General features: G+C 46.8%; 1 protein-coding gene across 1 annotated transcript in view; it reads left to right on the plus strand.

The window, feature by feature from the left end:
• Positions 1-24,967, plus strand: part of LARS2 (leucyl-tRNA synthetase 2, mitochondrial) — a 97,448-nt gene that overhangs the window by 5,914 nt on the left and 66,567 nt on the right. Inside the window, exons 3-5 of the mRNA XM_070391667.1 lie at positions 5,664-5,792; positions 12,460-12,551; positions 13,099-13,159. Coding sequence (XP_070247768.1) covers positions 5,664-5,792; positions 12,460-12,551; positions 13,099-13,159 — 282 coding nt within the window. The remainder of the gene's footprint in view (positions 1-5,663; positions 5,793-12,459; positions 12,552-13,098; positions 13,160-24,967) is intronic.

Below are 24,967 nucleotides of genomic sequence, written 5' to 3' on the forward strand. Positions count from 1 at the left end.
GGGACCCCTTGCTTCTTACCATCCGCCTGCTTGCTGCTCCTTAGCGCTGCTGCTGAGGCGGGAGAGGCTCCCACCACCACCACTGCGCTCGCCAGCTGTGAGCCCAACTTCTGTGTGAGAAAGTCTGACATTGAGAAAGGCATAGCATATAACAAGTGAAATGACAAAAAGGAAGGTTTGAATGTAATGTGTAAATGTGCAATACAAGCCTCACTGTTACTCATTAGGCAATGAAAAGCCTTCCTGGCAACATGATCAGACTAATCTAACTTAATATATTTTGGATATAAACCTTAGGGAGCAGTTTAATTCATTTTTTTAATATATATATTTTTTATTTCAGAGAGGAAAGGAGAGGGAGAGAGGGATAGAAACATCAATGATGAGAATCATTGATTGGCTGCCTCCTGCACGCCCCCTACTGGGGATCGAGCCTGCAACCTGGGCACATGCTGTCCTGACCAGGAATCGAACCATGACCTCCTGGTTCATAGGTTGATGCTCAACCACTGAGCCACACTGACTGGGCAGGGTGCAGTTTAATTCTAAATAAGTAGCTTAAACTTCAATTTTTTGCTTTTGGTTTAGATTATAATTTAGTGACTTTCAAACATTTTGAAGTTGTAGCTTACTGATTTTGTGACATCTTATTCTTAAGCATATGGTTTTTAAAAAATTAAGTGGAACAAAATAAACTATTCTATATAATAAAAGGCTAATATGCAAATTGTCCCCTCGACTGGGAGTTTGATCAGGGGGCGGGGTCGGCTGGCCAACTGCCCGAGGCCCCTCCTCCTGGCCGGCCCAGCCTGATCTGCCCAACCGGACCCCACCCATGCACAAATTCATGCACTGAGCCTCTAGTGTTGCAATAATTGGGTAAATAGCTTTGGAGATATTGTGGATGGGCCCTGGCACTCTGTTGGGTTTGAGGGGGGTGCGGTGTAGTGGAACGAGCACCTGGCGAGGGTCTGGAGCCTGGAAGTAAAGGACTGGCTCTGCCCCAGAATTCGTGCGAACTTGGCAACATCATGAACCTCCTTGATCCTCACATTCCTCACATTATTTATCTCACAGAATTGTTTTGAAAATCAAATGGGGAAATGTGGCTGAACACATTTTATAAACTGAAGTGTTATGTAAATGAAAGGTACAAGGGAGAAAAATGTGTGGTGCGCCTTGTCAGGAACTGAAAACACTGCTGGATGCTGGTGGGTTCGGAAGCATTGATCGTGGACCTCACTCTAGTGCAGTGATGGCGAACCTATGACATGCGTGTCAGAGGTGACACACAAACTCATTTTTTTGGTTGATTTTTCTTTGTTAAGTGGCATTTAAATATATAAAATAAATATTAAAAATATAAGTCTTTCTTTTATTATGGTTGCAAATATCAAAAAATTTCTATATGTGACACAGCACCAGAGTTAAGTTAGAGTTTTTCAAAATGCTGACATGCCGAGCTCAAAAGGTTCACCATCACTGCTCTAGTGTGAGGTACAGTTGAAACCCACCCAAATGATTGTATAGAAGTTGAATATTTTGCCATCATGATCCTAATTATCATCATCCTAAAAAGAACTTCCATTTTTTAGAAAAATACATTTTATTGATTTTTTACAGAGAGCAAGAGAGAGGGATAGAGAGTTAGAAACATCGATGAGAGATGTGAGAGACAAACATCGATCAGCTGCCTCCTGCACACCCCCTACTGGGGATGTGCCCGCAACCAAGGTACATGCCCTTGACCGGTATCGAACCTGGGACCTTTCAGTCCACAGGCCGACGCTCTATCCACTGAGCCAAACCGGTTAGGGCAAGAACTTCCATTTAATGAGCATATTATTATGTGTCAGGCACCATCTGTCCATTTATTTTCCCATTTAATCCTGAAATAAGCCTGAGGGAAGGTATTATCCTCATCTTGGGGATAAGAAAACCGAGGCTGAGAGGAAGGTTTGGCAATTTGTCCAGATGCACAACTCACCTGTGGCAGAGCCAGGATTCAGACCCAGTCAACTTTTAAAAAAATTTATTTTTTTTAACTGATTTCTGAGAGGAAGAGAGATAGAAACATCAAAGATGAGTGAGAATCATTGACCGGCTGCTGCTTCCTGCACACCCCACACTGGGGATCGAGCCCACAAATGGGCATGTGCCCTGACCGGGAATCACACGGTGACCTCTTGGTTCATAGGTGGACGCTCAACCATTGAGCCACGCCAGCTGGGCCCAAGAATATTTTTTCCATTGATTCCTAGAGAGTGGAAGGGAGGGAGGAGGGGGAGAGAGAGACACCCACACATTGATTGGCTGCCTCCAACATGCTCCCCTACTGGGGCCGGGGAACCTGTAACTGAGGTACAGGCCCTTGACTGGGAATCAAACCTGAGACCCCCTTGATCCAAGGGCCGATGCTCTAACCACTGAGCAACCTTTGATTTACAGATTGTAAACTGAGCCCAGAAGGGCAAAGGAATTTGCCTAAGGTCTCAGAGCCAGGGGCAAAGCTGGGACCAGAACTAGGGCTCCAGGTTGCTAATGAGTGCTCCTTCTCTCTGGCATCCTCCCTTCCTCCCAGCTCGGAGCCAGGTCTATAAAGAAACAGAAATTATCTCTCTCCCAACGTGAGAAGCTGGCGAAAAGAATAGGACCTATTTATAAAGACCGTCCTTTTCTTATCGCTTAAAATCTTAATTTCTTTTAAAGGTTTCAATTCTTAACTTCTATATAATTATGAAAATTTCCCTTTCGATTACATTCCTGCTTGGTTATAACATAAACTCCCATAATTCCTTCTCTTCTTTCCACCCACAGAGGATAGAATGCATTTCATTGTCACAGAGGAAAATGACTTAATTCACACAGAAAGCAAAAGGCAGGGCAGGCAGTAAGCTGAATACCTTTTCTGCAATAAAAATATCCATGAATATTAAAAGCTTTTGCTAGCAGTACTTTTCTATATATCTTCTATAAACTCAGGGTTGGTGTTTGGCTTAGCTACTATATAATGAATCACTCGATTTTACATAAATTTAAGCTTTGTTAAACCAACATACAAAAAGGAGATGCTAATGAAGGAGTTATATGTGGAAAATGTTTGGGGCAAGATTGATTGTTAAATAAACATAATATAAAAATATATTACTATAATAAAAACAAGGTGATTATAATAAAAGAAAAACAGGTTTAATGTAAAAACTTTACAATGAAAAACTCAAAATATTTTGTAGCAAGGGTTTTCTTGTGTGTTTTTTTCGGGTCCCAGAACTCTGGCCCAGCCAGTGTTGCTCAGTGGTTGAATGTCGACCTATGAACCAGAAGGTCACAGTTCGATTCCCAGTTAGGGCACATGCCCAGGTTGCAGGCTCGATCCCCAGTGTGGGGCGTGCAGGAGGCAGCCGATCAGTGATTCTCTCTCATCATTGATGTTTCTATCTGTCTCCCTCTCCTTTCCTTTCCTCTCTGAAATCAATAAAAATATGTTTAAAAAAAATAAAGAACTCTTTAACAGCTCTTTACCACGTTCCCTAAAAATGAGTAGGGAGGCTAGTTTGCTTATTTCCTGAGGTCTTGTTCCTCCTTTGAGAACCTTGTTTACAAGCTGAGAGGGTTATCTGTCACCTGTCTTCTTAAAGACAGTAATTCCTGAGTCCCCACTGACTCCTGAACCTCCCGTCCTCACCCACGTTCCTGAGGTTTTCCTAAGCGCTGTGGATCCACAGTTTCCAATTAAAGAGCGCGATCAGTGTGCTGCTCCCCACCCATCTGTTTACATCAACAGCATTTCAAGACGGGTTTCTAGTCTGTGTAGACTAGTTCCAGACTCCTTACTCCCTTTTCTCCCTTCAGGCATCTTGACTTGACTGCCCGTCGGTCATTTCTGGAGGAGGGGCAGGGAGAGAAAAGTTCCACGCTGGTCTATGTTGCCACGTGTCAGAGGCTCTGGCAAAAGTTTAACTTCTTTGCTGAAGGAAGTGTAAAGCAAGGGGTCAGATGAGATTGGAAAGAATCTGCTTTCTGGTTTCTTCTACTCCCCTGGTTACAGTTGGCTGTGTCAACGATCAGGCATGCAAATACTAGCAAAAAACGCAAATCCCCTTCCCCCCGACATGATCACAAAGGGATGGTTATGGATATTCTGTTTTGCATTTGTTTTCATTAGTTTGGGGGAAGCAAAGCCTTAGAAGACTCTAGGAAGGGAGTCAAGACGGAAAGGGAAAGACAGAAGACAGAATAAATGAAATAGTGTAATAACAGATGGTCCCGACCCCTAGTGACTAAGCAGAAGCAGTTATTGTCTTTCTTCCTAGGAGCTCCTCTGCCCCTTGGAGGATGTAAGGCTGGGCGGGGGGAGCGTGCCATCGCCTGGACAGGATTGGTGGACTTTGCTGGAAAATGCCCAGTTTGCATCATGGGGACAGTTTGCTAAGAGTTCTACAGAGGCCTGTTATCAGGCTTCCGTGGCACCAAGGCCCACAAACATCTAATAGTTATTAATTCTGCTGGGGGTTAGGGGGGGAGATGCTCAAACCCAGTCATTGCCCTTGAACAGGCCCCAATGAGGAATTAGTTACCTGCCTACCACCTTTCCTTTGGAGCCTTATCCCCTCCTGTAGAAAGACTTGTGCCAGCACTCACCATTTTGCCGATGGAAGAACTAAGGTGCCGAAGTCAGCGTCCCAATGAGGACTTCCTGCCCTGTGTTCATTCTGTTGGGATGCACGTCCAGTTCTCTGTGTTTCTCATGCTGAAGCTGCGTCTTGGGAAGCTGGAGAGTTAGTTATACAACCCTGGCCTGAGGCCGCCTGCAGACCTCCCCCAGGAAGCCACAGCCTTCTCCCTTCACTGGCTGAGATTTTCTCACTATCTTCCCATTTCAGCTTTTTCTGTTAAAATATAAGCTCCCGCCGAAACCGGTTTGGCTCAGTGGATAGAGCGTCGGCCTGCGGACCGAGGGGTCCCAGGTTCGATTCCAGTCAGGGGCATGTGCCTGGGTTGCGGGCACATCCCCAGTGGGAGATGTGCAGGAGGCAGCTGATCGATGTTTCTCTCTCATCGATGTTTCTGGCTCTCTATCTCTCTCCCTTCCTCTCTGTGAAAGATCAATAAAATATATTTAAAAAAAAAAATAAAAAAAAAAATAAAATAAAATAAAATAAAATATAAGCTCCCAACACAGTGAGAAACCCAGGACCCAAACTGGTGCCTTAGGAACCCAGAGATGCTTTGTTATAATAACTTCCGGTTATTATAACAAAGTGCAGCTCAGGATTGCGGAAGGGCTCCGTGTTCAGAGATGTCACATCTGGGATTCACTAGAGCTTCATTTGGAAAAACACAGTTTGCTTAGATCTAGATAGAAGCTGTCTTAAAAATAAGCTTTTTAAAAGAGAGAGAGAGAAAAAAAAGATTAAAAATATAGATGAGTTATTAGCACTTGGAGGGTGTCCGGCATCATTTTGGACATTCTTTAGCTCAAACCAGGGCTTTGAATTTGGGTTTTTGACATTTTTGTCAACTTCTATTACAGGAATAGTGTTTCCAAAAGGACACGTTTCAGTGTTAAACAATTACCTTGAGGAACGTGCCCACTGCTATGTGCAGGCAGGTTCCCAGTAAATGCTTACTAATCCTCATCATTTTCCTTCCTCCTTCCCTAGAAATCGAAGCCCAAGTTTTATGTGCTCTCCATGTTCCCCTACCCATCAGGCAGGCTGCACATGGGCCACGTGCGCGTGTACACCATCAGCGACACCATCGCCCGGTTCCAGAGGATGAGAGGGATGCAGGTAAGGGCAGTGCCGCCCAACAGCCCGTGCCCGCCTCCCTCCGAACAGTGAGAATGTTGCCACATGTGTTCAGGGCAAATGGAGAAAACCACTCAGTTAAGATGAGATTCGCTTTGAAGATAAACATGACAAGCTCAGTGTTTCCTTTTATGAACTGGAAGTTATTATAACAAAGCATCTCGATTAGTTGGGTGTTAGGTGTTGTGCTAAGGGTGGAGATGAGGTGGGGGTGGAGTGGGGTAGCCACACGTGTGGGTAACACATGCTCTCTCCCCAGGAAGGGGTTCACCGTCTGGTGGGGTGAAACACAGAATGGAATAAGGTTTTGTAAGGAAGAGACATTTGGGGAGTAACAGCTCTGCAGGAGTTGGGAGGGGCCCCACTGAAGAGGGACCATCTGACATAGATCGGGTATGCAGTGAAATTTCCCTGGAGAGAGGAGGAGGAAGAAACTTTTTTTTTTAAATATATTTTTATTGATTTCAGAGAGGAAGAGAGAGGTAGAGAGAGATAGAAACATCAGTGATGAGAGAGAATCATTGATTGGCTGCCTCCTGCACACCCCCTACTGGGGATTGAGTCAGCACCGGCATGTGCCCTTGACTGGAATCGAACCTGGGACCCTTCAGTCCGCAGGCCGACGCTCTATCCACTGAGCCAAACTGGCTAGGGCAGGAGGAAGAAACTTGGCTGATGTGGTCAGTCCCCTTCTCACCACTGCCAGTCACCCCAGAGCCTGCTCTTTGCCCTTTGGCGGCATGAGGTGGGAATAATCGTAGCACCTTCTTTAACTACTTGCAGAGAGGCGGGATGGGCGAAGGGCTGCGAGCCAGGACCACTGAACCAGATGGCCAGGATTCAAAGGCCAGCTCTTAGCACCTCCTAGCTGTGGACCTTTGACTAGTCATTTAATTAACTTCTCTGAGACCTAGTGTTCTCTCTTTTGTAAAGTGGAGAGCAACTAGTACCTGCCCTTGGCCTGGTACAAGGATTCAAAGAGGGTGGCAGTGAAGCACATGGCATATGCCTGGCACGTGGTGGTAACAGTAAACATTGCACTGCCAGTGGCAGCTGGAATCTGCTCACACCAGCGCCTGAGAGCCCGCTGTGCCTCTCTGCCCCGACTTGTGTTTATTATAGTAACCCGCTCCCCCACTGGCGGGGATGAACCGGTCGGGGCCTGAACAAATGATGCCTGCCGCCTCCCAGTCCTTTGTAAAGGTTTTCTTTTAGAAAGATGAGTGCATCCTTGTCACAGTTGGTTTGAAAATTTATGCCGAACTGACGTTGGCAGCAAGAAGTATTCCTAAAAAGGAAGTCAAGCTACAACGCCTCTTTGTCACTGGAAGAGTTAATAACGTCATCCTGTCAAACGCAGCGATTTCTCTCCTGCCTGAAGCCGGCCACAGGTGTTTGTCTCCCTGGTTTATGCCAGATGCCGTCTCCCCCAGACACCGCTCTCCATCTCTCCGCTGTGTTTATTAGAAAGAGGCGGTGTGGAATGAATTGGCCCTTTGCCTGAAGAATAACTCTTTATTTAACTGCGATTCTTCAACTCGATTTTTTTTTTTTTTTTTTACTTACCCAAGTTATTTTAGACAGTTAGCAAATGCAGACAAATTGTTGAAGATTAAGCTTCTGTAGCAAAACTGAACATTTATGGTAAAGAAAGGGACGCCTGTTAGCAGATAGGTGGTTGGTGTAGGGGAGGGTGTAGGTGGGACTCTAATTCTCTTAGATCAGCCGTGGGCAAACTACGGCCGGCGGGCCGGATCCGGCCCATTTGAAATGAATAAAACTAAAAAAAAAAAAGACCGTACCCTTTTATGTAATGATGTTTACTTTGAATTTATATTAGTTCACACAAACACTCCATCCATGCTTTTGTTCCGGCCCTCCGGTCCAGTTTAAGAACCCATTGTGGCCCTCAAGTCAAAAAGTTTGCCCACCCCTGCCTTAGATGCATGAGGCATTACAGAGAAAGCTCCAGGCAGGGCCCTGGGCCTAGAGGTCCCAGGACCCAGGCAGCTCAGGCCCAGAAGACAAAACAGAGGCCCAAGGTCAGGCTGGCTCAGGAGTTGGACACTAGGTTTGAGCCCGTCCTACCACTTTCTAGCTGAGTGACCCTGCACAAGTCATTTAATGTCTCCGAATCCCACTTTCCTCATCTTTGCAACAGGGATAACAGTAGTGCCTCCCTCAGGGGGTGGTTGTGCAGGTTAAATGAGTTCGTGCATGTGTCTGGCACATAATAATCCCTTAATAGGTGGCAGCTGTGATTATGATTTATCCTGATCTGGTTTACTCTGGGGAGTCATTCATCTCCACGGAATAAGTGAGTCCCCGTTCTCCGCTGTCTGGAGCGCGCTGCATGAAGTTGCCTTCCGAAGAGCATCTTACCTGCACATCATTGCCTGCAGCCTGCGTGATCCTGCGGCTGGATTGGTGCCTGAAACCACTATTTGTTATGTGGTTTACGGTGTCTTAGTCTGTGTGATCAGCAGGCGTGTAGGGTTCTCTGTGTTCCTCCATTTCAGATGATAAGCTCCCTTTTGGGGGTATCTGCCAGGTTTCCCTGAAATTAATTTCTTTCTTTTTTTTAAAATATATTTTATTGATTTTTCACAGAGAGGAAAAGAGAAGGATAGAGAGTTAGAAACAGCGATGAGAGAGAAACATGGATCAGCTGCCTCTTGCACACCTCCCACTGGGGATGTTCCCGCAACCAAGGCACGTGCCCTTGGCCGGAATTGAACCTGGGACCCTTCAGTCCACAGGCCGACGCTCTATCCACTGAGCCAAACCAGTCAGGGCTGAAATTAATTTCTTGTTAATTTTCATAGCTCATAGTTAAGTCAGATCGTCCCAAATATTACTGCCAAATTTGGTGAAAATTTGTCCTGCCATTTTTAAGTGATATGGCAAAAGAGAAACAGAAATCTCAGTGTAAAAAAAATTGTCAACAGTGTGAAAGCCTGTTGAGTTTCCTGTTGTTTTAAAATCTTTCTTTCCAATGTCAAGTCTAGTCCCAGAGAGAGCGAGAGCAGGATTGGTTTCAGGTCAAGTTCAATGATCCTCACACTAAGGAGGGAAGGAATATCTAACCTAGAATAATTGGGTCTGACACATGTATTGATAAATTCTTTCGATAAATAGTCATTAAGTACCAGCTTTATTCTAAACACTGGGCTTTCTGCTGCATTAAATACAAACACAGTTAACCCTTGAACAACATGGGAGTTAGGGGCTACCCCCACCTGCCCCAGAGCAGTTGAAAATCCTAGCGTAGCTGTTAAGTCCCCCTAAACTAAACTACAATCATCCTCGGTATGTGTAGTGGATTGGTCCCGGGACCCCCATAGATACTGAAATCCACAGATGCTCAAGTCTCTTGTATAAATGCTGTGGAACAATGCATAGTCAGCCCTCTGCATTGCAGTTGGTTGAATCCATAGGTGCAAAACCCAGGAATATGGGGTGTATTTATTGAAAAAAAGTCTGTGTATCAGTGGACCTTCGCAGTTCAAATCCACATTGTTCAGTGGACAACTGTATTGGAGTCTTGGGTTCAAAATCAGTCAGTAGGCCCAAGGAATATTCAGCAAGCTCTGCCTTTTTCTGTAACTTGTAAATTTGTTGGTTGGTTTGCTTTGTTCTTACATGGAAATTGTGAAGCAATTCTCAGGCACACTAAGGACAGCACTATGGGAAGTAAAACATATGGAGTGACCCGTGCATCAAGTCTGCTCTGTTCAGGGTCACCGGGGACCTCCATGGGTGTAGATCACATGTGGCCTTTACCAATGGAAGCTCGGAGGCTTGAGGGTGACGAATCGATCAGGAATCAGGGCCTTTAGTCAACAATAGTGGCTGACCGCCTCCCACCTCAGATTGGTTGCAAAGTTCCTGTGAGATAATCAATGAGAAAACGCTTTAAAAACTCTAATGCAGTTTCTCCTTGTAACCCAATTAATAGGAGCACTAATAAGGTGGTGCTGAGGATTAGATGTGGAGCAGGGGCTGCTCTAAGCCAGAGATCAATTGCCCTCATTCAGGAATCAGAAAGGGCTGCTCTGTAAACCCGCAGTGTCTGATGACACATTTACAGCTCAGCTCCATATGGTGATTTTGTTGTGTTTTCATCTGTTGTATGCACAGATGGTTGGAAAATAAAATTACCCTCCTCCCACCTCGGCTGGTCTCCCCAGCACCTTCTGGGCCAGATTAAAGCATCGGGTGATTAGCATCAACGTGCCAAGTCTCCCTCACACACGGGCTAATTTGTCTCAGGCAGAAAGCCTCCAGGCACTGCTGTTCCCTGCGGAAGAGGAAGGACATGGAGGTGTCTGGCAGCTGTGTGATCACTACATAGTCACCTGTGTGAACCATAATATATGTTTCATCAGTTTTCAGTTTGCCCCTCAGCACACAACTTGGCCCTGAGTTTTCAAATGTGCAAGTCTCTGCAGCGTCTGGAAGCAGAGAGTAGGAGCTTATCCCCTCAGATGCAATTTGAGGGAGAGAATGAATTGCTGGTCCAGGGTCTTGACTGGGAACTGGCCGATCTCGGCCTGTCACATCCCTCACATTCTCAGGGGAGGTCTCCTGCTTGGGCCTCCGTGCTGTCACTGGGATGTTTTTTACCCTGAAGTATCGGCTTGAATTTGATCCCCAATCTATAATCGCAGTGGGTTATTACACTTGCTAGACAAAAGGAAATACTGTGTTTCGCATTTCTTAGAAGTAAACGATTGCACCTACTCCAGAGAAACCATGGCACTCTCTGAAAATAGCAGCTTTTTGAGAAGCAGTAACCATGGTTGCTGTCAATTAGAAGCCACGTTGGTTTCAGATCTAAAGTTTTGTTTTACGATGACAGGGAGAGAAAGCCGATCACTCCGAGGAAACCCGCTGCCTCTTTTGTGGTAACGGTTGTGCTCCTCTCTCCATTGGGAACCAGCTGGCCAGCTGCCCCAGCTTCCTGGTCTCCCTCCAAAGTCTTCTGATCATACTTCCTGTGTTGGAGGAAGAACTGTACTTTTTAAAAATTATATTTATTGATTTCAGAGAGAGGAGGGGAAAGAGAGATAGAAACATCAATGCTGAGAGAGAAACATCCATCGGCTGCCTCCTGCACGCCCTCTCCTGGAATCGAGCCTGCAACATGGGCATGCGCCCTGACTGGGAATCGAACCCTGACCTACTGGTTCATGGGTCTATGCTCAACCATTGAGCCACTCTGACCGGCCAAGAACTGTACCTTTGGTTGTTCTTTTTCTTTTTTTTCCTTTTGAAAGAAAAGTATTTTAAAATTGAACATAAAATTCCATATTCCCCCTTGAAAATACATATGCATATATAAGACTGCAGTCTCCTTTGGCCACTCCCTGCCTTACCAGGCCCTTCTGAGCAGTAATCCCTGATGCTTTCCGGTCCATCCCTCCAGAGCCTTGTCTGTACATCGTCATATGTAGCTGTGCTGTCCCCCGTGTCCCTTCTCCTGGCCACCTTGCTGTCCATTCTGCCCGACAACCCTGAGATGCTGGTGGCTATGCCTGGAGGGAGGCAGGAGGGTGAGCTGTGATCATGTGACTGTGTCCACACCAGAGGCTGGCCTAGACCCGCTCCCAGGCCTTATCTCCTGGCCAGCTCTGCTCTGACCTGCCAGGGCTCTGATCCCTGTGTTTGCCCTTCATCAGTAACTGGTCCCAATTCCTCTTTGATGTCTCAAGTCCTGGGAGATTTTGCAGTCCTACTGGTGCTCCTGTGCTGGTCCTTGGCCAGTTTGCTGTCAGCCACGTTGAATGGCAGAAGGGCAGACCCCTTGAGGCCACATTTCCCAAGCTCTGGTGTCAGCTGGCCTCTGGCTGGTTTTGGGCAATAAGAAATTCTGGCCAAAGTAGGGGGGGGAGGGGGGAGGGCGGTGGGCAGGAGGGAAGGGGAAGCCAGGGAATTGCTCTCTGGCCTGAGTAGTGCCTCCTTCATTAATCCAGTTCCATCTGGGCAGACCTGCCTATTTCAGCTTCTGCAGCCGATCTGGGCCTCTGAGCTCTGATAACTCTGCTTCCCCCTTCCAGCCTTCCATCCAGATCGGACTCGGTGGCGGCGTCCTGCTCTTCTGAACTTCTGGCTGGCTTTGCTCTCCCCTCGGCTTCTCACTCCATTTTAACTACTTAGAGTATTTGTTAGAAGAAGAACTAGACATGATTTTCCACGCTCCGGAAGTTTATTTTCTAGATTTTCTGATTTCAGCTGCTAGGACTTTTTCTTTTTTTTTTTTAATTAATCCTCACCTGAGGATATTTTCTTCATTGCTTTTCAGAGAGAGTGGAAGGGAGGGAGGGAAGAAGGGAGAGAGAGAGAGAGAGAGAGAGAGAGAGAGAGAGAGAGAAAGAGAGAGAGAGGCAGACATCCTGGCTGACAACCCTGAGATGCAGTAATGAAAACACTGACTCAGTCACCTAGCATAGATGCCTTGGTGTGTAACCTGCTAAATCCTCGGTATGGCAGAGGTAGCTGGCTGGCTCCCCAGAGCACATTTTCTGGGCTTCCCCACCCAGGAAGGGACAGGCATATTAGTAGAAGAGAATGCCTGCTAATCACCCAGAGAGGACACGGATCTCGGTCTTCACCGTCCGCCATGCTGACGCTTCCCTTCTGGTCCCAGGTCATCAACCCCATGGGGTGGGATGCGTTCGGACTGCCTGCCGAAAACGCCGCCATTGAGAGGAACCTACATCCAGACAGTTGGACGCGAAGGTGTGTTTTACAGACATTCAAACACCCGTGTACGTGGATTCCCACAGTTCGTATGTTAAGGTTTTTTTCTCTTCAGTGGATTTTACGCTAAATGCCTGGCTTAACTCCATGCAGAATACAGACATACAGCGTGGGGCAAAAGTGGGTTTACAGTTGTTTGTATGGAGAATAGCACAATAATTAATAATCAGTAATACAAGAGTAAACTCTGTGTTTCGCTTACTACTTTTGCCCGCCCCATGTGGATGGGCCAGGAGTGCACATAGCGAAGGCGTTGCCCACCTGAGTGGCCAGAGGAAGGGCCATCCCAGGGCCAAAGGCCTTTGTGGTTTCTAGTAGATCCTGTCTGAGTCCCGAGAGTCAGTATCTTCCAATATGCTGGCATTTTCATTGATTCTTAGTGATTTTGGGGGGGCCAGGGCAAAACGACACTTTGAGCCCTTTGGAATAATCTAGGCTTTTCCCCTTTCCCTTCCCATTCTCAAAGTATAGTTTGTTTACGGCTTCTCCCCCTCTAAACCCAAACCTTCTTCCCTCTGCTTCACAGTAACATTAAGTACATGCGGAAGCAGCTGGACCGCCTGGGCCTGTGTTTCAGCTGGGACAGGGTAAGTCAGCCCTCTTACGGAAGGTCTTTCTCTGTGTATTTATTTTTTAAATATGTTTTCATTGATTTCAGAGAGGAAGGGAGAGGGAGAGAAACATCAATGATGAGAGAGAATCATCGATTGGCTGCCTCCAGGCACAGGCCCTGACTGGGAATCGAACCACGGCCTGGTTCATGGGTCGATGCTCAACCACCGAGCCACGCCGGCTGGGCGGGAAGGTCTTTGTTGTACGGAAGATCCTAATTGCACGGGACCGTGACAGTTCTTCACATGCTGCCTCTTTGGGTTGGGAGAAGGGAAGGGAGGGAGGCAGAGCAGGTCTCCTCAAATGAAAAAGTGTCCCCGGTGGATAATTTGTCTGCAAACAAGTAATTTTCTGTGAGGTTAAGCCAAGAGGGTTAACTTCTTACTTAAGCTTCTCAGTCGGCTGGGGTTGTGTGTGGCGACAGCTTTGCGTGGGGATTTCTGCTGTTCTCAGCGATAGTTGAGCATGACTGTTGGAATCGATGTGGAAGTGATTAAATATCCACCCATCTGGTCCTTTTAGGTGATTAGGTGTTAAGTTGATTTATTTATCTTTCGTTCCAAGTTTGGAATTGAGGTTTACAAGAACCTGTTACGATTCTGTCACAAACAAATTGTCGAGTCACAGGAAGTTGCCAAGATAGTAGAGACATGTACCCTTCCCCAACTCCCCCCCCCCCCCCGCCCCCCGTGATGACATTTTATATAAGTTCAGACTAATATCAAAACGAAGCATTTGACACTGTGCAGTACTGTTAACTGAAGTGCAAACCTTGTTCAGATTTCACCAGTTCTTTTATGTAAGCATCGTGTACATGTGTATGTGTGTATTTAGTAGTAGTCATTCTGTGTAATTTAATCACATGTATAGATTTGATGGAGAAGTCTGAGGCCAGCCCCACTTGTTTCTTTGTAATACAGTGATCTTTCTACTGCCTTGTTGATACTTTTCTGAAAAACTGTTTCCATTGATTTCAAAGAGGAAGGGAGAGGGAGAGAGAGATAGAAACATCAATGATGAGAGAGAATCATCAATCAGCTGTCTCCTGCATGTCCCCTACTGGGGATCGAGCTTGTTTGAGAGATTTTACCCTGAGCAAGAAAAGGCCATTCATATGCAAAAAGCTGCTGCACACAGCTTGGGTGGGGTTGTAAATTGGATGAGGCGGGGTCTCAGGGAGTCACCAGGGCGGAGCAAACAGAAATGGCTGCCAGTCAGCCCTGCAATTGGGGAGTTCCCAGCATAGGAACAACATCCCTGGAGCACCTCCGTCTGGGAGAAAACCGCCCCCGAGTTCCTGCCCTGATGCCAGCCAATCCAGCTCCCCCTCGTATGTGTTTGTGTTTCCCAGAGCCTCGCCCTGGTGCTGGAGCCCAGAGGAAGTGGGACCTTGTAAGTTCAGTTCATGGTGCTGGCCTTTTAAGAGGAACAGCTGGGTCTCCAGCAGCCTCTGTGTCACTGAGCCCCAATCGCACTGGTTTTTACAGCCCATAGTCCTTACTGCCTGTAGGGACTTCTTTCTCCTGCTCTGGGACCCCGGGCTGGGGGTCTGGTGTGGGGCTGGGACCCCTTGCTCCTCCGGGCGGCCTCTGCAGAGACTGTCTCCCTCCCGAATAAAAAAGCGGCACACGTGGGTGCCGGACCAGCCCGCTCCGCGCCTCCGCACTTCCTGCCAGTCTCAGTGTGCTTTCTTCTTTACTTCTCTAGTTGTAGGACTCCAACCAGCTTTCCAGCGGTTCTGGATGATTGTTCTGTATTTTAGTTATAATTTTGATGTGGTTGTGGGAGGCGGCGAGCACAGGTATTTACCTACGTTGCCATCTTCCAGCTGGTGTAATTTGGAGGAGACAGAAAGTAAGAAACTGAAAGTTAAATGTGAATAGCTGAACATCTACTGAGGGAAGAATAAAGAGGAACTAAAATTCCGAACTGTGCAAAGACAGAGGGAATTGTTTCTTTGTGGGGCACTCGCCCTATGGAGTCATTGGCAGCCCTTCTGAGGAGAAGGTGTGGACTGCACTTGACTCTCGTGGGTTCAGGTTATGGCCTCGGTGATCATGAACTGGTCCTCGGGAATGGCCCACGAGTTCCACAAATGACGAACGACAGAGTTAGCTTCTAAGCTGTCTGGGGTGGCCCATCGAGGCAGGTCTGTCTCGGCCTCGACCTCTGCCTTCTCACCAGGCTCTGGTGCCCAAGCTGGTTCTGGACTAGGCCTTGGCTATGACTCTTGATGGAAGTAGATTTGGGGGCCTAATTTTTATTGGGAATCATCTGGATAATTGTTTGGGGAGGAATCCCTAGGAGTTCCCTTCAAAATCGGACAAGTAGAAGAAGAAAAATATGCCCTGGCCGGTGTGGCGCAGTTGGTTAGGCCTTGTCCCGTGCGCAGAAAGGTTGCCAGTTATTCCCAGTCAGGGCACATGCCCAGGTTGCGGGCTCAATCCCCAGTCGGGGCCCGGCGAGAGGCAGCTGATCTATGTTTCATTTTCACATTAATGTTTCTCTCTCTCCTTCCCTTTCCCTTCTTCTCTCTGTAAAAATCAACTTTTAAAAATCTTAAAAAGAAAAAGAAGAAAAACGAAGTCCAAACTACACAGGATTCAACTTAATGCCTGTGGACTCTGCTAGAAGAGGTTTTTATTAGTGGTTTATAATGCTTGCTGAGCCACCCCAAACACTCACGCTCCAGTATAAAATCAGAACAAAACAAACCATATTCCAGGATTGGGCATAAAGGGTGTTTGGTCTAATTCAACTTTTCTTGGTCTCCCTTATTTACATAATCAACATGTGACGGAGTTGACTGAGTTTCTCTATTGTGGAGCCCTCAGGAGTTCTTACTGGTGCTCCTTTTCATTGGCTTTTACATTCCCGTGCTGATCTCCTCATGTTTTTACCTTTGGTCTCTGTACATGTCAGTGCCCAGTAATAACACTGATGGCTTCACCCAGGTCAAGGCCGGGAAAACACAGGAGTTACTGCCCCTTAGACAGCTGTGCCCTCACTCTCCCCACGGGCGTGTGGGCTGGGGGTGCAGGTGTGGCTCTCCCAGGGCAGTGGAAGAGGCATATCAGAACTGCACTCAGGACTCTTCCCCCAGCAGGCTTTTGGTGACCAGGAGCTCTTCCAAGTTTTGCCAACGGTGCTGCCCAGGCTGCATGAAGCAGGGAGGCCGCTGAGGGGACGGGGGCTCCCCACCATCTGCATTGATCTCTGGGCTTCTGATTCTCTTGCTTTCTCTATGCCTTTCTTCCCTTTCACCTTCTCTTACCATTCCTTGTTCTCTCTCGACCTTTTGCTCGACTCGCCTGCTTTCCTTTTCCTCTCTTTCTTCCTGTCTCTTTTTTAAGATAGATTTTTTTATTTCTGAAAATTTTCAACTCATATTAAAAAAGTGAGACTAGTACAGGGAACCCCCAAACACTAATCCCCCGGCTTTAACAGTTGCTATTGCCCGGCCAATCTTATTTCAGCTGTAACCTCCACTCTGAACTATTTTACAGGAGGCCCTAGACATCATATAACTTCATCTGTAAAGAGCTCAGTACACATGGCAAAGATGAAGCCTCCCTCCCTCCCTCCCTCCCTCCCTCCCTTTCTTCGTCACAATTCTATTAAGCTAAAACAATTAATGATAATACCATATAACATCATGGAATGGTAGTCATTTTGAAAATTTCCCTGGGTGTCTTATAAGTATTTCTTTCCACCGGGGGTTGGTTTGCGTGCACTTCTGCTGGTCTTTGCTGAGTCTCTCCTCCCCACCCCGTGTCGTTATCATGGTTTGGGAATTGTACTCTTTTCATCCAAAATACACAAGCTATTTGGACCATTCCTGCATGAATTTATTTTCATGATTCATATGATTTTCGTGATTTGTATCATTACAAAGTGAAAAGTATTATTGCTTCAAGGCCCTTGCTACCTTGGCATTTTAATTACATAGAGGACTAGATGTCTGACAAAGGATTAAACTACGAGAAACAATGAGGGTGCTAGGAATAGAAATATATTTTTTTATGTTTTTTTGTTTTAAAAGAATTCAAAGAATAGCTTAAAACAAAAAGAATTTGGGGGCAAGTGAGTGCCTGGAAACTCCCCTTTGAGAGCGGGGAGCTCTGGTTGCCTTGACAACAGTAACAGGCCCTGATGTGGTTGACTCTCCGAGTCCCCTTCCAGGTCCTTACAGCGTGAAGCAGTGTGTCTGGCAGACTCCTGGCTCTGGGTTACTCCTCCCTCAGAATCAGAAAATTAACCTTTTCTTGGAGGTTTTCCTTGATCCATGGGGTGGGGGTGGGGGCACCTTTGTTTCCGCTGAGGTGAATGGGCAGCTTATCTTTTAGGGCTTCCCTGTTTCCAGGAAGTTGGTGCTGCGGCCTGAGGTGTCACGCAGAACTGCAGTCCTCTTGGGGTGGGGACCGTATGTCATCACGAACACATGGCACACGTGTCGCTGACCTCAGACCGAGCGGTGCCAGCTCAGGGCTGACCAGCCTAAAACCTGTGGCAGAGGTTTTCGCTGCCCCAGCCAGGAGCGCTTTCTTAGACTCCTCGGCCCTCACTAGGGGCCACCCGGTCAGTGTGGCTCCTCGAGGTAGTGGTTTGTTCTGTCCCCGGTCCCCACTGGTGGTCACGAGCCCCGTCAATGACTAATAAGGATTTTGACTTCTGAAGAGTTTCGTGTCCTGGTTTTGAAGAATGCCTAACAGCCTGGATTTGTCTGATTCGTTCTTCAGGCATTAGTTCCCGTTGCTATGGCTGCATAACAAATGAATTGTTTGATTTGTTGTCTTAAGTTTGTAAATTGATGAACAGCCTGGTGTTTGTAAATAGTGAAACCTAGAGTAGGAATGGGGAACGAGCCAGGGCAGAAGGCTAACTGGCACTTTTGATGAGGTGTTTTCTATATTAGACTGAAAGTTCTGGGATGGTTCCTCTGGAGTTTCACATTGGGTTTCACATGTGTTTCTTCTTCTTCTTTTTTTTAAATCCTCACCCAAGAATGTCTTTTCATTGAATTTTAGAGAGAGTGGAAGACAGAGGGAAAGACAGAGAGAAATATCATTGTGAGAGAAACACATCGATTGGTTTGAAATAAACCAATTGAAATAAGATGGTTGCTTCTTGCACTCGCCCCGACTAGGGCCTGGGCTGGGGAGGAGCCTACAACCGAGGTGTGTGGTTTTTACCAGAATTGAACCCGAGACCCTTTGGTCTGCAGGCCGATGCTCTACCCATTGAGCCAAACTGGCTAGGGCTCAGATGTCTTTCTTATAAGGCAAATTCACTGAAGAGATGTCTAATCACCTTGAAGATGAGCCATTCCAGGATGAGTTATTCATAGCATCTGATAGCCCCAAATGAACTTTTCAAATAACCTTTCAAACTTACTGTCAAAACATATCTTTTGTTTGAGAAGTTATATGTGAAAGTCAATTTCAGGTAAGTCTGAAATTTAATAACTTTTCTTCTGATAAGATCCTGGAAGATCCCAGGGAAACTGGCAGATGGCCCAAGGACAGTGCCAGCGAAACAGATTTGCAAGCAAAGAGAAATCCAAGGTGGAAGGGTGAGGAACTAGACCCGCCCCTTTGTGTGAGCACACGCACGTGTCGACAGAGAAGGACTGTGGTGGCCAGCCTTGGAGATGACCAGCTTCGGAGAAACTGGATGAAGTCACCAAGGGACAGAGTGGAGAGAACAGAGGGCCCAGGATGTCTTGGAGTTGGGGGTCAAGAGACAAAGAGGAGCCGAGAGCAAGTCCTAGGGTTGGAGTAGAATTGAAATAAGATGGTGCTGTAGGAACCAGGGGAAGAGTGAATTTCCACAAAGAGGGACAAACAATAGCCACTGGAAAAAGGAAAAAAGGGGCTCAAAAAATCCACTGATGATCAAGTTGATCATAAAAACCAGCTTTGGGGAAGGGATTCTAGGAAGCAGAGTGTAGGAAGTACCAGGAATCTGTCTCCCCACGTGACACCTGCACTGGCAGGCTGTGTCTGATATAACCATTTTGGATCTTTGCAGTCTTATTAAAGGCTTGCAACTTCCAGGGGAAGGCTTGAATGGTAAATTGCAGTGAGTATTGGTCAATTGCAGCTCTTAACTCAGTGGTGGCCACCAGTCCCTTACCCCGAGCCCCATGGTAGGCAGCCGTGCACAAGTTCCTGGAGCAGCTTACACATCGCTTGCAGGGGCCAGGGTGTGCAATAGGACCCCGCCCTCCAAATATCGGGGGTCTACGTTCTCTTTGCTGGTTGTTACTTCACTTAATAATGGCCCCCAAGTACAAGAGTAAGGATGCTGGCAATTCATATATGCCCAAGAGAAGCATAAAGTCCTTACTTTAAGTGAAAAGATGAATACAATACAGTAGATATTGAGAGAGAGACCACATTCACATAACTTTTATTACAGTATACGGTTATGATTGTTCTATTTTATTACTAGTTATTGCTAATCTCTTGCTGTTCCTAATTTATAAATTAAATGTTATCATTAGTTTGTACACATAGGAAAAACATAGTATCTTTAGGTCTCGGTACTGTCTGTAGCTTCAGGCACCCACTGGGGGTCTTGGACTGTATCCCCTGCAGATAAGGGGGAGCTACTATATCACTGAAGTGTACACCTAAAAATGGATAGGATGGTAAATTTTATGTGCGTTTTACCACAATAAAAAATTAAAGGAAAAAAGAAACCGGTTTTGGCGTGTGAAAATAAAAGCTGGAAGACTTTCCCCAGTATTGTTCCAGGACACGCTGATATTTCAGAGCACAGACTAACTGTCTTTTGTCTGTACGCCTGGGCTTTCTGGATTACTGGCTCTGTTGGCTCCAATTCTGGGACTTATGAGGGACAAAGAAAATCCAAGGAACTTGCCACCGTGTCATTCCTCGGGTGTGGAGGTTCCCGACCAGCCTGCCTTCTCTTCTTCATTTTCAGAGTCTTATGTTTGTTTCATATACATAATGACCAGGGATGTCAGTTGTACTTAGAAAGAGTAGGGCAAAGTCCACCTTTTCCATCTGCTCAGAAGGAGAGGGTGAGCACAGGGTGGGGCAAAGGTGGTTTACAGTTGTGAGTGTGCAAAACACAGAATTTATTACCGTATTATTATTTGCAAATTATTGTATTATTTTCCATACAAACAGCTGTAACTTTTGCCCCACCCTGTATAGTTGTAAAATCCTCCCCCTTCTTGTAAGATTCTGATCTGTGCTTCTCTGTCCCTAGCCCTCCCCTTTTAAAAGTCACCGGACTGCCCTTTGGCATGGCTCAGTGATTAAGCTTTGGACCATGGACCAGGAGGTCATGGTTCGATTACTGGTCAAGGCATATGCCCAGCTTGTGGGCTTGATCCCCAGTGGGGGGTGTGCAGGAGGCAGCCGATCGATGTTTCTCTCTTATCAATGTTTCTCTCTCTTTATCCCTCTCCCTTCCTCTCTCTAAAATCAATAATATATATATATATATATTTTTTTTTTTTTTTTAAATCACTGGACTAAATGATCTTCAAAATAAATTCCTATACATTTGCCAAAACTTAAAGTTTTTGTTGTTGTTTTTCTGTGTTGCATATGAAATCTTGCAGGCTGTGACAGGCCTGTACCACTCGTTGCTCACGGAGCTGGCAGGCAGCAGAGCAATTGATGGATTGATGTTCTCTGCTCCTCCTCTGGGTCCAGGCCCGTGGAAACAAATGGCTTTCGCTTTATTCAGGAAACCCGGATAACTTGCATCTCAATAATAGCTTTCCGATGACGCTGTCCTGCCGATCCTGAAATTTTCAAGAACATTGCAGATAAAAATGTTCTTTTCCTTCCAAGAGAACACAACCATTGTGGAGAGCTGGTTTGGTTTGGATCGTGGAAACACTGGCATCTGTTCAAGTAGACAGATAACAAATTGCTATTCAGACCCATTAGTCTCATCTGTAGTTTAATGGAGGGTTTTCTGTTCCCAACTGCCTACTTAGAAAAGCTGTCTGTATTGTTAGGCTGCCTTGATGAAATTCTTGTCAGCTGGCAAAGGACAATTACCGAGAAATTAAGCAAATTGTTGTTTCTCGTCCGATGGTGGCTAGTTCTCAGAATCTTGAGTAGAGTGTAGCAGGAGACAGCTTTTAGGTTACCATAAAAGCAATAGTGCTCAGGCCTAGCCAACTTGGCTCCGTGGATAGAGCGTGGGCCCTCGGACTGAAAGGTCCTGGGTTCGATTCCAGTCAGGGGTGTGAGCCTATGCCTCAGCTCGATCCCCGGCCCTACTCGGGGCAGGAGGCAACCAGTCGATGTGTCTCTTTCACGTTGATGTTTTTCTCTTTCTGTCTCTCCCTCTCCCTTCCACTCTCTCTAAAAATCAATGGAAAAATATCCTTGTGTGAGGATTAACAAACAACAACAAAAATAGTGCTAAAAAAATAATGGTCAAGACAATAGCAAGAAGAGAGGTTTTTTTATTTTTTATTTTTTAAAATATATTTTATTGATTTTTTACAGAGAGGAAGGGAGAGAGATAGAGAGTTAGAAACATCGATGAGAGAGAAACATCGATTAGCTGCCTCCTGCACGCCCCCCACTGGGGATGTGTCTGCAACCAAGGTACATGCCCTTGACCGGAATCGAACCTGGGACCTTTCAGTCCACAGGCTGACGCTCTATCCACTGAGCCAAACCGGTTAGGGCAAGAGAAATTTTTTAAAAATATATATTTTTATTGATTTCAGAGAGGAAGGGAGAGGGAGAGAGAGATAGAAAAATCAGTGATGAGAGAGAATCATTGACTGGCTGCCTCCTGCACGCCTCACACTGGGGATCAAGCCCGCAACCCGGGCACGTGCCCTTAAATGGAACCTGGGACCTTTCAGCTAGAGCAAGAGGAGCTTTTTTATTTAAGCTCAGAAAGACAGTGCGCGCTGTCTTTCAAACCTCAGAGCAGCGTTTCCCCTCTATTAATAGTCATTCTCTTAGATTGGCTTCAAGAGCATGTAGAATGTGAACTTTTCAAATGACTCGAGAGTTTAGCTGCAGCCCTAGATTTGAGAAACAAGACCTGTAAGAACAAAATGTATGTTCTGTAAAGCACAGTGCGCAGCATTCGTGATTTTCCGTCTTCATTAAACGCTTCCTTTTAGTCTAAAGTTAGTCCCGCAGTGGAGGAACACAATTACCTCAAAATGAATTCTTAGACAAATGTTAGGTTCATGATTAATTAATTACCCTGATATTAACACCTGTTCCATCAACTCTGCATAAAGGAGGGGAACAGGGAAGATAAAGGAGACCTGAGGCAGAAGTGTGGCCAAGATGGACGTTAACAGATGGTAGAAGGAAGGCGGAATGAGAGGATGAGGCCACGAGGAAGTGGCTGGTGAGGCTGAGGAGGCCCGGGCAGTGGGACTTGAGGGGAGTAACAGCTTAAGAAGGAGGAAGAGGTAGTTATGTGGTCTAGGCCGGGGACCGCTGACTGGGCTTGTAGGTGACAGAGAGCCATGTGTCTAGGCCGGGGACCCCTGGTTGGGCCTGTAGGTGACAGAGAGCCATGTGGCTAGCCCAGGTAGTGCTGACTGGGCCTGTAGGTGACAGAGAGCCATGTGTCTAGGCCGGGGGCCCCTGGCTGGGCCTGTAGGTGACAGAGAGCCATGTGTCTAGGCCGGGGACCGCTGACTGGGCCTGTAGGTGACAGAGTCAAATGAGATGGAATAGAGCAGAAACTGGAGAGGTGGGAGGGATGGGCCTGGGGCCTAGGATGCCCGTGGGAGTTCAGGTGGGTGGTGGCCTCTTTTCCCTCGGAGACACCTGGGAATGAATGGGGCGGGTGAGAGGAGAGACGATGGAAGGCCTACTTTAGATGGCCCTACTCCCTCAGTCACGGAGGAGAGGCCCATTCCTGCCGCCTGACCCAGTTCTGACGGAGAGCTGGTCCTCAGGAAACGGATGTGGAATAATTGGGTGAGTGCAGGAACAGACAGAGCCTTGAGTTGGTGGAAATCCATTCTCTCGTTCTCAGCATCTCCATTTCCTCTATCACTAGCCGATTGGCAAGTGTCTTAGAACAAGGACTGGGCGGCAGGCCCTTGGTGCGTGTTTTCTCACTGGTGTTGTGAGTGGGGAAACAGAGTTCTGAACCACCCTGTGGCTCTGGATGTGGGGGTTGCCGATGGACATAAGTGTGCTGCGTCCTCACGCCGTGGGATTTGGGCGTCCTGCACACAGGCTTGTTAAGGCACTGTGTGCGGTGTGAAGGGGGCAACATGTCTCACTTGCCAAGAGCATTACCTCCATTTTCTCATTTAAGCCTCGTGTCCATTTCAGGGTTTGGTCTGGTTATTGGCCCCTCATATGAAAGTATTATTTATCTATTGCTATATAACAAATTGTCCTCAAACTTAGTAGCTTAAAACAATAAGCGCTTATTGTTTCTTAGTATCTGTGGGATAGGAATCCAGGCATGGCTTAGTTGGATCCCCTGGCACAGGTCCTCATAGGCTGCCGTCCAGACCAGGACTGGTTCCTTGCTGGCCAAGGCCTCCCTCCCTTCCTTGCCACCTGGGCTTCTCCACAGGGCAGCTCGCAGCATGGCAACTGGTTTTCTTCTGAGCAGGAAAGAGTGAGGAAGAGAGAAAAGGAGAATGCCCAGGACAGAAATCTCAGTCCCTTCGTAACCTAACCTTGGAAGTGACATCCCATCGCTTGCTTTGTTCTGTTTGTTAGTGGCAAGTGTCCAGGTCCAGCCCACACTTGAAGGAAGGGGATTTCATCAAGGGCCTGAGTGTCAGGAGGCAGGGTCACTGTGGGCCACCCTAGAGGCTGTCGGCTACACTAACGAGAAAAACGAGGCATGGATGTGGCCAAGTCATTTGCTCAGTATCACGTGAGATCTGAGTCCTAACATCCTGCCTCTGGGACACCCTATTCTCCCCCCTTACCTCCCTCCACACACACACACACACACACACACACACACACACATACACACACACAATTCTTGCTCTACTCACAGGCTAAGATGTCCACCTGGCCCCTTTCATTCAGTAGGAAGGTAGGTGACCAGGCTGGGCTTCTTACCTGGGAATGGTGGACTGGGACCCCTCTTCCCTCATTATGTTCCCTGTGATTCTGCACTTGGATCAGACCCTTCCCTTTAGAGTTTGGGTTGTCAGGATCGCTTATGTGGACACATGCTAAGGTTGACCAGGAGCCTTGGAGGTGGCCATGTGGATGCCCCTCGTGGTGACCCCAGGGTATTCGTTTGTCTGTAGAGCACCATCTCTAGTTCCTTTAAACCCCACTGTGTGGGTCTTGAGGTGCATATGCCAAGTATATTGGAAGACTGCTCACCAGGGCAAGGGTCCGGCCACTGTAGACTCAACTCTTTTGTTTTCTTCTTCCTTTGAATATAAACTGTTTTCAAGAGCTGTAACACTATAGGCTAATTCCCAGAGTAATACACAGTCACTGTACAAAATTAGTGAAGTTCAAAAAACCTTGTGTAATTAAAAAAAAAAAAACCCAACGCACCCACAGTCGGTGTCATCCTGAGCAGCCCAGTGTTTATTTGTATGTTGGCATTTCTTCCCTAGCATCATAGGTTCTGGGAAGAATGACTCAATCCTGTGAAAACCCAAGGGCAGGAGGACCCGTCTCCCGAGCAATGTTTGAGAGGGAGATGTAATTGGGAGGAACCTCTTTGCACCCTGGCTGCATGGGAAATCTCTGGGGTGCGGTGAGGCCCAGGCACCAGTAACGGTTAAAGCTCCATTCCAATGTGCAGCCAGGTTG

This window comes from Myotis yumanensis, unplaced genomic scaffold, assembly GCF_028538775.1.
Source record: "Myotis yumanensis isolate MYYU_CA2020_CCGP unplaced genomic scaffold, mMyoYum1.0.hap1 SCAF_14, whole genome shotgun sequence".
Classification (NCBI taxonomy): Eukaryota; Metazoa; Chordata; class Mammalia; order Chiroptera; family Vespertilionidae; genus Myotis; species Myotis yumanensis.